We start from the raw sequence: 12046 nt of genomic DNA on the forward strand, positions 1-12046 counted from the left end.
TAGGTAAAAACAATGACTGCACATGCCTCCCCCACTCACCTATTGTACTCTATGCTACTTTCTCCCCACCCCCACCCTCCTTTAGCTTATCTCTCCACGCTTCAGGCTCTCTGCCTTTATTCCTGATGAAGGGCTTTTGCCTGAAACATGGATTTTTCTGCTCCTCAGATGCTTCCTGAATTGCTGTGCTCTTCCAGCACCACTAATCCAGAATCTGGTTTCCAGCATCTGCAGTCATTGTTTTTACCTTTACACAGTGATATGACCTCTTTGCTCTGAGCTGCGCTAGTTCCAACCTTCTAGCAGAGTCCTATTACATGACGGATGAGGTTGTGGTTACATTCCAGCATATGTCAAAGGCTGATTTACAAATTCATTAAAACCCATGTCTACAAATGAGATAGGTTTTGGGAGCCCTAAAGAATTGAAAAAGTAATGGAGAGGTGGAAGTTGTATGGAAGGAATTTCAGAACTCAGAGTCAGGCTGAAGAAGGAAAACTGCCAGTAGTGAAGTGATGGAAAGGGCTTATGCTCGAAATGTCGACTCTCCTGCTCCACAGATGCTGCCTGACCCGCTGTGCTTTTCCAGCGCCACACATTTGACTCTGATGGAAATAGGAGATGTGCAAGAGGCTGCAATTAGAAGTTGCAGAGGTGGTGTGACATCTTCTAGTGCTTGACTTTGATCTGCGTAGGCAGAAGACTGGTAACAGATAGTTGAATAGTGCTGAGCAGTACCCAGATGAGTTCAGTATCTTTAACGAGGTGTTTCCTTTCCAAAATGTATCGCCCCGATAACTGTAGGAAGTCTTCATTTGTTAGTAGGTTCTTCAATGGCCACATAACACAAAGTGGGACAACTAGTTAGATGTCTCTATGTGCATTTTCTTTGATTTATTATAAAAATACAACCGCAAAACCTAGAGGAACTGAGTTATGGCAACAAGATAGGTTTTGTGACGATGGACTGAGTGCCAAAATTGAAATAGCTTATTGAGAACCTCTAGTGGCAGAAGCCCAATACTGCAGCATAGCACCAGTTGAAAGAGTAGACCCTTCCTTCACACTGTGTGAACTCTTAACCAAGTGATCTTCCAATTTGACTCTTCAATGTGACAATTGGCGAAGTGTTGGTCTGCTTTACGACTTTGTTTTTCATTACCTTACTATCGAAATTTTATCTTTTCAGGGGCTCAGTGAATACTACATGGGAAATCCCAAGTGTTTCTGGAGCTGATGAAGGTTTTTATGATTGTGTTGCTATCAGTAACTCAGGCACAGGTATAGCTCGAACATTCTTGGTTGTCACTGGTGAGTAGTTACTGATGTTCTGATTTATGCATCAATACAATTGAAAATATCATCCCTTTCCGCTTTTTATGAACACAGGAAAAGCAGAAGATATAAATGTGAGGTTTTCATATTGGTGAAAAATAAGAAAATGTGGCCGAAGCTTCTCATTACGCACACATCAAGACAAGTGCAAGAATGCTAAATTTCAACCAACAGTGTATACTACAGAACAAACGAGGACTGATTGGTTGCAAGTCAGTTCTAATTGGTTGAGGCATTGGCATGGAGAAAGTAAAAGTAACCCATCTGCAATCTGATTTCTACTCTTAAGTGAACCAAGCACCAACATTGGCTGAATAGCTTCTAAAGCTATACCACTCAAAGCTGTGAATCAGCCAATGGCTTAGTGGTCTTGTTCCCTTCTTTTCAGGAATCACTTAGCATTGGAGGGTCAGTGTGGACTTGTTGGGCCGATGGGCCTGTTTCCACACTGGAAGTAATCTAATTTAATCTACTTGATCTCTGCTCAAAATGGTGGGTAGTAGTTCATCTCTTGGCTTGACATGAAACCGCAATGGAGTTTATTGGGCCTTCAATACCCTCAGTCATTGCTATTTGCTCATGGGATGTGAGCATCACTGGCTGGGCCAGTATTTACTGCATATCTTTAGTGGTACTGAAATGCCTTCTTGAACCAGTGCAATTCGTTGCTGTAGGTGCACCGACAACGGGTTAGGAAGGGAGATCCAGGGGTTTGATCCAATGGGCCTGAAGGAATAGCAAAATTATGGCAAATTTCCAAGTCAGGATGGTGAGGGCTTGGAAGGGAGCTTGAACAGGAATGCACACATGGTAGTTTACCCTTGCAGGTGCTGCCATTGTCATTCTAGATAGTAGTGGCTGTAAGTTTGGAAGGTGCCATCTAAGGAACTTTGGTGAATTTCTGCAGTGCATCCAGTAGAAAATGGATGTTTGTGGATGTGGTACCAGTCCAACAGGCTGCTTTATTCTGGATAGAGTCAAGTTTCTTGAGTGCAGTTGAACCTGCACATCATTCAGGCAAGTGTATTCCATTACACTCCTGTCTTGTGTTTTGTAAATTATGGACAAGCTTTGAGGAGTTAGGTGAGTTACTCACTGCAAGATTCTTAGTTTCTGGCCTGTTCTTGTAGCCACGGTATTTTCATGGCTAGTCCAGTTCAGTTTCTTGTCAATAGCAATGCCCAGGATGTTGCTAATGGTAGATTCAGTGATAGTTATGCCATTGAATGACAAGGGGCAATGGTTAGATTATCTTTTTGGAGGTAGTCATTGCTTAACATTTGTGTAGCTTGGATATCACTTTCCACTAGTCAGTCTAAACCTGGATATTGTCCAGGTCTTGCTGCATTTGGGCATGGACTGCTTCAGCATCTGAGGATTTGCAAATGATGCTCAACAATTGCAATTATCAATCAATGTCCCTACTTCTGACATTATAAAGGAGAGAAGATCATTGATGAAGCAGCTGAAGATGGTTGGGCCTAAGACACTATCCTGAGGAAATTCTGCAATGATGTCTTGGAACTGAGATGACTAACCTGCTACGAGCACAACCATCTTCTTTTGTGCCAGATATGATACGTGAAGTAAAATAATGAGAGCAAAGCTGCTGTTTATCCAGACTGTATGCAAAATTCTTTGCCTTTTCAATTTCTTTCTGTCATATTCTGAAATCACTAACTTGTACTTGTGTATGGTCTTAAAGGTATCTTTCTCCCTCTGAGCATCCAGATATGGAGTTGTCAATAGGGTATCGAACGGAGCCAAATATTTTGCTGCAAAATGTCCACCTGCTAATGTTGAAGAGTAGTTCTAGCACCAACCTTGGGGCATTTGAATACATGTTCTGGAGGATGCCAGTAGCCCCTCAAGTCTGGGTTAATCTATGGTGTAGCTTCATAGATCCACCTTTGCCTCATATTCTGAAATACCTTTGGATAATAAAAAATTATCAATTTCAGTTTTAATTGTAACAATTAATTTGGCATAATTTGCGAGGAAGTAAGTTCTAAACTTCTACCCCCTATTTTTGTGTTTGTGTTTCCTGGCCCTCATCCTAGAATCTTCAAGAAGCAGAAGTTCTCCTCTATCCACTCTGTCTGTTTCCCTTTATTATTTGAAAAGTTTTGTCAAATCACCTCCTAACCTCATCAGTTCCAGGGAATACAACCTTTCTCATAATCCCTCATAGAAATTTAACCCTAAAATCTAGGTATCATTCCAGTTACTCTATACTCCAAGGCCTATATATCTTTATTGAGATCTGTTGCCTGGCACTGATCACAATGACTGCAGGAGTAGTTGCACCAGGGTTTTGTATAGCTAAACCTTCTTGTATTCTAGTCCCTAGATATAAAGTTCAGCATTCGAATTGCCTTTTTATTTTGATATGACATTACATTTCAATGATATATCAAAACTGATCCAAAGTTTGTTTAGGCTCCACAGGTTTGAGTTTACACCATTTAGAAATTTGAAAAGTGTGGTGCTGGAAAAGCACAGCTGGTCAGACAGCATCCGAGGAGCAAGAGAGTTGACATTTCAAGAATGAACTCTTCCACACCCTGATGAAGAGCTCATGCTGGAAATGTCGACTCTCCTGCTCCTCGGATGCTAACTGACCGGCTGTGCTTTTCCAGCACCACACTTTTCGACTCTCATCTTCAACATCTGCAGTCCTCACTTCCACCATTTAGAAATTACCCAGTTCTAGAGCTTTTAGGTGAAAATGGATGACTTCCCTTTTGCCTACATCAACATCCAGTTTTGGGAAGAATTGTGGGCAGCATAGTGATTCATGTTGGAGTATCTTTGGTGACTTGATCTCTTTATCAAGACATGAAAACTTTTGTCATTTTACACAATGGCAGAAGTGAAATGCTCCTTTGCAGGTGGGGAAATTGGGAGGGAAAATTCCAAGGCTAGTCCACGCCACTGGCTTGTTATCCTTGAATATTGATAGGGCAGCAACAGTGTGGAAACATTCCATTGGAATTAGATTTGAGGCGAATAATTAGTGAGTGAATGGAAGAAGTCAGACTATTGTGGCCCACCTTTAAGGGGAGACAGTGACTTGGTGGTAATGTCACTGTACCAGTAATCCAGATACCAGGCCTAATACTCAGGAGACAAAGTTCAAATAGTACCCTGGCAGCTCATGACTACTGTCCTTTAGGGAAGGAAGTCTGCCAATATTTCACGTTCTGGCCCACACGTGACTTCAGACTGTTAATTGCCCTCTGAATTGCCCAAGCAAGCCACTCAGTTTAAGAGGCTTTGTAGATGGGCAGTAAATGCTGTACTAGCCAGTGACACTAATATCCCATAAAACAACAAGGAGGAAAAAAGGAAATAGATGCTTCAGACCCAAAGCAACTTCAAATGGAAAACCAGGCAGCTGAAGTTTTATCCCTCTCTACTCCTGGGAAACAGGGTTCAACCTGATCAGTTCTGGCTTACCTCATAGCACACTTGCCTCTATCCATCTTGGTTCAGAAACCATACGAGGGCTTGAGTGCCTAAAAATCAAGGCCGACATATTAGTGTAATGCAAAGAGAACACTGCATTGTCAGAAGTGTTGCCTTTTGGATGTGATGATAAACCAAGACCCTACCTGCCTGTTCAGATAGATGTAAATGATCCCATGCTACCATTTCCAAGAAGAGCAGGTGAATTGTTCATGGTGTCAATTCCTTGGTCAATATCTATTACTTAAACAATATCATGAAAAGGATCAGATTATGACTTGTTGGGCCAAAGGCCTGTTTCCACACTGTAGGGATTCTGAGATCTGATCATTGTCATATTGTTAAGCTTTTTCATTATAAACAAAATGCACACTACCGATGTTAGTCTATGATTTTGACGCAGTCAGAGAAAAACACCTCTGAAGTATGTTCCCTGATTACGGGTATTTTGCATAGAAAATTTCCACAAGCAGGTTTAAAAATATACCATAATCCAGGTGAATTATAAAACATTAACAAATGATTGACACACTTCCATATTTGTGGTCTGGGGCTTTGGTAGCATCACTGAAGATGTTATTGCAGGTGCTGAAAAGCTGGGCTGTAAGACTGAATCTCTGATGTTGCTAGCAAGTAGAAATGCACAACTGTTCTCTGCAAAGGTAATTGATCTCAACATTATAAGGAGAGGCTGGATAGGCTGGGACATTTTCCCTGGAGCACAGAAGGCTGAGAGGTGACCTTAAAGAGATTTATAAAGTCATGGGGTACATAGATATGGAGAATGGCCAAGGTCTTTTCCCCAGTGTAGGGGAATCCAAGCTAGAGGGCATAGGTTTAAGATGCAAGGGGAAAGATTTAAAAGTGACCTGAGGGGCAAGTTTTTCACACAGAGAGTGATGATTATACAGAGCGAGCTGCCAGAGGAAGTGGTAGAGGCAAACACAATTGCAACATTTAAAAGATACATGAATAGGAAAGGTTTAGAGCTATATGAGCCAAATGCAAGCAAATGGAACTAGTTCAGTTTAGGAAGCGAGTTGGGCAAACGAACCTGTTTGCATGCTGTATGACTCTATTAAAAACAACTAGATAATATTAGCCTCTTTCCATAAACCAGTTATCTATTCTTTATTTTGGTCTTAATTTGAAGCAGATGGTTTTATAGTTCCCATCAAACAAACAGCAAGCTGCACTGCTCTGCAAACTTGATATTGCTGTTGATCTGCATTACCTTTTGACTGCCCACAATCTGTGTACTTGCTGTTTGTGACACCAGATGGCATATGGATGGAGAAGCAAGCTAAGAGTTGGTAGCATGTATCTGTTTTGTACTTGTCAAGTTGGAGTTGCTGGCTCTGCGCCATGTGCTTCCAGCTCAAATGGAACAAGGTTTAGGTAGTGTCACTCCCCTCAATGAAGTGTCTCAGCCGTAACCACAGAAAATCTCCAATTGTGGCATTTTCCTTTAAATTAGACAAGTTTCTTGACAAGTCTTCTTTAATGCTGATCAATGAGAGGGAAGCTCCTTCTCAGCAGTCTGAGCTGAATTTAAATTCAAGTCTCAGAAATACATGGTCTTGTCTAACCAACATGGACTCCTGTGGGAGGTAATGTTTTGAACATTAAGACGCTAAATGTAGCCATTACTTTTAGCATATGCAACAGCAGTTAGCATTTATATAGCATTTTTGAAGTTAATAAAATGTCCCAAGATACTTCACAGAAATATTTATCAAACAGTAATTTACACCAGGCCACACAGGAAGGCATTAGGATAGATGACCAAAAACATGTTTAAATAGATTTTAAGGCATGTCTTAACGGAAGTGAGAAAATCAGAGCTCTTTAGGTGAAGAGCTCAGGATCCAGTCAAATGATGCATGGACTTCCATGATGGGTTAATTAATGCTGGGGTTCTATGAGTCACCTTCTGTTTGCCTTTTAGTAACTTAATAATAAGTCATGTATGTGACTTCAGTGTGAAATCAGGTGAGGCTGTGTTTGGCTTTCGGGTTGAATAATTGTCCACTACATGTTGTGGTTTCTTGAGTTAGTATAGGATGTGAGAAAATTGTTAAAAATACGTATCAGGCAGGTACTTACAGTATTCATTTTTGTCAGCCTATTGTTAACACTTTGGTCTTCTAAACATGTTGGTTCTGAATAGACAACAGTTTCATGGACATTGGCTGATAGTGAAGAAGGCATTTGATATGGTTTCCTTTATTGATCAGAGTTGGGAGTTTTGGAGGTCATGTTGCAGCTATATGGGGCATTGGTTAGGCCACTTTTGGAATACTGTGTACAACTCTGGTCTCTCTCCTATAGAAAAGATCTTGTGAAACGTGAAAGGGGTCAGAAAAGATTTACAAAATGTTGCCAGGGTTGGAGGGTTTGAGCTGTACGGAGAGGCTGAATAGGCTGGGGCTGTTTTCCCTGGAAAGCCAGAGGCTGAGGGGTGACCTTATAGAGGTTCATAAAATCATGAGGGGCATGGATAGACTCAAAGAAAAGTTATTTTCCCTGGGGTGGGGGAATCCAGAACTAGAGGGCATAGATTTAGGGTGAGAACGGAAAGATTTAAAAGGGACCTAAGAGGCAACTTTTTCATGCAGAGGGTGGTACGTGTATGGAATGAGTTGAAGGAGGAAGTGGTGGAGGCTGGTACAATTACAACTTTTAAAAGGCATCTGGATGGGTTAAGTGAATGGGAAGGGTTTAGAGGGATATGGGCCAAATGCTGGCAATTGGGACAAGATTAATTTCGAATGTCTGGTCGGCATGGACAAACTGGATCAAAGGCTCTGTTTCCATGCTATATATCTCTATTGCTGTTATTTATCATAAATTAAGGAACAATCGCTAGTCTTATATTCTTCGGTGCCAAAGTGCATGTTAAGCTTATACTTGGTGTATAAATTGACACCGCATTTTTCATCGAATAAGTGCATGTTAGCGTCATACTTGCATTAGAAGTTGGCCTTAATTTTTAAGCTCAGGCATACATTTTTAGGATTTTATACAGTTTATAAATCAGCAACAAGATCAAACAGGGTGATAAAGGTTATATTGCCAAGTTGATGTTTGGGAATTTAGGACTCGCGCACACAGAGCAGAGCAGTTACAGTTGACCAGTCAACAGAAGGGATTCTCTGGCAAAAATCATTTATACAAAGTTGATTTAAAACTGTAAGTCACAACATTTGCAAATATCTATGCTACAATGAGGGAACTCCATGTTACTGAAAAACTGGTGTGAGAATGGAAGAGGGAATCTGCCCTGAAGAAGATGCCCTGAACAAATGTGCCATAAAAGCAGGGACCAGCCACTAGCTTGGTGTTGACAAGCTTGCATTCAAACAATAATTTGGAAGTCATCAGAATGGTTATAGTGTCACCAAAAATACGTTGTGCACGTACATACTTAAGTGAACCAAATCAAACCCTGCTTCCAGTCAAGTTTACTGGGCAACAGTGAGTTGGTGTAGCTACTTTATAGGAGAAAAATATCTAATATTGCAGCAGAAGACCCAAGATTTCTGAGAGATATTTCCAGCGATTCATCATCAGACAGTGGCAAAAACACACATGCCCATTACTTCACATTGTCAAGTTTGATATGCTGAGCAGCTGAATGTGCAGGTAGTGAAAAATCCAATTCAGTAGTTGGATAGGAAGATGATTAGTTGTGGAGAATTGATCCTGAAATTGAAAACACCAAACTTTACTCAGAGTGGGATCCTTACAGTGATGCTGTAGCCAAAGTGACTCAAGATTAATTCAATGAGCTCTGTGTTGGAGCAGAAAATTATAAATGTGTTTTTTAAGCCATTAAGTTGTACTTCAAATTACCCTAGGATTATTTCATGAAATAGAATACGACATGTTGACCTAATTTGAATTGGACCAATGTTATAATACTTTTCGTGTTTTAAAATAGTGACCACCTACACAAATATCAGCAGTTCACATATTATACTCAGTATTTAATTCAATTTCTGTTTTTAGAAAGCTTCTTCAAAGGTCTAATATACTCAGTGATCCAGGGTGTATTAATATGATTCTGAGACTTCCTTACCAGTCCTCATTGAAACATTTGATTTGTATTTGTAAGTGTAGAATGGGATGTGTGAGGTAGATTAAAAATCACTTGTGCAATCTTCATTCACTGCTGTTAACCTTTTTCTCCACAGAACCACCTCCTATTGTGGAAACACCTCAAAACGTCACAGCATTCCCTGGGGATCAGGTAGTCCTGACGTGCAAAGTTCTTGGAAGCATCCGATATAACATTACTTGGATGCGAGATGGAACTGAGCTTCAGGATGACAATGAGTACATTACCCCTTTGAGAAACTCGTCATTGGCATTTTGGAATGTGCAGTCAGAGAATGCTGGGCGCTATGAATGTGTGGCAGTCAATATGCAGGGATCAAGTCAAGCCTCTGTGTGGCTCTTTATCCCTGGTAAGAGTGAATTCTGATAGAGTCTGTATTCAGTTGTGTAAAATGGATCTGGTTTATTTTCTCTGCTTTTTGAAAGCTACTAAGCAAATTGGGTGATTCTGGACATTTGGTACTATAACTTCAACTAAAAGATTTGTAGAATTTTTACTTGGATCTCTTTGCGAAAAGAGGAAATTTTGAGGAAGCCTGATTTGCAGTTTCAGGATTATTATTGCTATAATAATTCAAGTAAATTGCATAAGGAATTATGAAGTAGGAAGGAACATTGGGCAGAAGAGTTACTTTAATTAAAAAAGAATAATTTGGTAGTAAACCACCAGAGAAAGCTACGGATAAATGTTTGAGACTGTGATAAATGTGTTGACAGGTTGTGGGATCAGCTTGAAACCTTAACGGGATCTAAACACTCTTTTGTCCTTTTTGATTTTTGTTTAAGAGCAAGTGTTTTCTTACTTTCATCTCCACGATGTTCAACGTTCCACAGAAAGTTGCTCTCGCCATATCCTGAGATCCACACTCCGTGCCATGCATCGTCACGTGCGCATTCTCCACCTCCCCAACAGCATGACATCACACTGACTCAGGGCTGCACCACTCCACAGTTCCACTTCACCCTCCGGCTCATTTCCTTTCCTTTCAGGTATCAGAGCACACAAGATGCAACAACTCAGATATCCGTTGCCCTCTGGAATCTTCCTCCCCTACCCTTCTCTCTAACTCCATCACCTCCCCTAACTCTACCTCCTGTTACATATTCACCATGCCTCCTAACCTTCCGCTCTTCAATGCTGAACATTCTGTACTCAGCAAAGGTCTCAGTTTTATCCTTCAGCATGCCCCCTTTAATGAATTTTGGGCATGACATTACATCGAACTCTGCTTTGATTGTCTTCACCTCAATACCCATTTCTTTTGTTAGGAGTCCTCTCCCCACAACTTCACCCAGCTCCAACATTCTCCCTCTACCTGCACCCCTTCCTTTGTCCATCTACCTGCATTCGACCTGTTCATTGAGAACTGTTGACCTGACATTGGTTACCTCAATTTCTCTGCGCCCCTCACCCATTCCAACCTATGTCCCTCCGAACTGACTGCACAGTGTGTGCTCAGACCCAACCGTGACTTTGTTATTAAGACTGCTGATAAGGGTGGTGCTATTGTGGTCTGGCATACTGACTGCTACATTGCAGAGGCTGAGCACCAGCTCTCAGGTACCTCGTCCTATCTCCCCCGGACCATGACCCCAAATTAGAACATCAAAACATTTGTACTAACTACTGTCACTAACTTCATTTCATTTGGTGATCTCCCTCCCGACTGCCCCCAAGCTGATAGCATCCCAAAGCCACACAGCTTGCTTCTACCACCTTCTGAAAATCCACAAAACAGGACTGCCCGGGCAGACCCACTGTTTCTGCCTGTTCCTGCTGCACAGAACTCCTCTTCCTGCCTTGACTCATGCTTTCCTTCCTCGTGCAGTCCCTGTCCCCTTACATCCACAATTCTTCTGCTGCTTACGCCAGTTTTGGAATTTCCAGTGTGCAGGCTGCAGTGCCTCCCCTTCACCATGGACGTGCAATCTCTCTACACGTCCATCCCCCACCAGGATGGTCTCTGGGTTCTCCGCTTTTCCCTGAAACAAAGTCTGAACTATCCTCACCCACCATCACCCTCCACCTGGTCGAGTTTGTCCTCACCATAAGCAATTTTTTAAACTCCTCTCATTTTCTTATAGAACATAGAAAAGTACAGCATAGAACAGGCTCTTTGGCCCATGATGTTGTGCCGGGGTTTGATCCTAATGTAAAATATAATAACTTAACCTCTCCACCCCTCAACTCGCTGCTATCCATGTGCATGTCCAGCAGTCGCTTAAATGTCCCCAGTGACTCTGCTTCCACCACCACACTGGCAACACATTCCATGCATTCACAACTCTCTGCGTAAATAACCTACCTCTGACGTCTCCTCTATACCTTCCTCCTAATATGTTAAAACTATGACCCCTTGTACCAGTCAATCCTGCCCTAGGGAAAAGTCTCTGGCTGTTGACTCTATCTATTCCACTCATTATCTTGTATACTTCGATCAGGTCTCCTCTCTTCCTCCTTCTCTCCAGAGAGAAAAGCCCGAGCTTATTCAACCTTTCTTCATAAGGCAAGCCCTCTAGTCCTGAAGAAGGGCTTATGCCCGAAACGTCGATTCACCTGCTCCTCCGATGCTGCCTGGCCTGCTGTGTTTTTCCAGCACCACATTTTTCAACTCTGGTCTCCAGCATCTGTAGTCCTCACTTTCTCCTAGTCCAGGCAGCATCCTGGTAAACCTTCTTTGCATTCTCTCCAAAGCCTCTGTATCTTTCCTATAGTAAGGAGACCAGGACTGGATACAATATTTCAAGTGTGATCTCACCAGGGACTTGTAGCAAAACCTCACGGCTCTTAAACTCGATCCCCCTGTTAATGAAAGTCAAAACACCATATGCTCTCTTAACAACCCTATCCACTTGGTGTACTTGCACACCCAAATCCCTTTGTTCCTCCACACTGTCAAGAATTCTGTCTTTAATCCTATATTCAGCATTCGAGTTCGACCTTCCAAAATGCATCACTTCGCATTTATCCAGGTTGAACTCCATCTGCCATTTCTCAGGCCAGCTCTGCATCCTGTCTATGTCGCGCTGCAGCCTGCAGTAGCCCTTTATACTATTGACAACACCTCCAACCTTTGTGTCATCTGCAAATTTACTAACCCACCCCTCAACCTCCTCATCCAAG

General features: G+C 41.8%; 1 protein-coding gene across 1 annotated transcript in view; it reads left to right on the forward strand.

The window, feature by feature from the left end:
- The window catches only part of LOC122564614 (hemicentin-1-like), a 429834-nt gene that overhangs the window by 95242 nt on the left and 322546 nt on the right, over positions 1-12046 (forward strand). Inside the window, exons 10-11 of the mRNA XM_043719704.1 lie at positions 1190-1311; positions 9000-9272. Coding sequence (XP_043575639.1) covers positions 1190-1311; positions 9000-9272 — 395 coding nt within the window. The remainder of the gene's footprint in view (positions 1-1189; positions 1312-8999; positions 9273-12046) is intronic.

Source organism: Chiloscyllium plagiosum, chromosome 30 (assembly GCF_004010195.1).
Source record: "Chiloscyllium plagiosum isolate BGI_BamShark_2017 chromosome 30, ASM401019v2, whole genome shotgun sequence".
Taxonomy (NCBI): Eukaryota; Metazoa; Chordata; class Chondrichthyes; order Orectolobiformes; family Hemiscylliidae; genus Chiloscyllium; species Chiloscyllium plagiosum.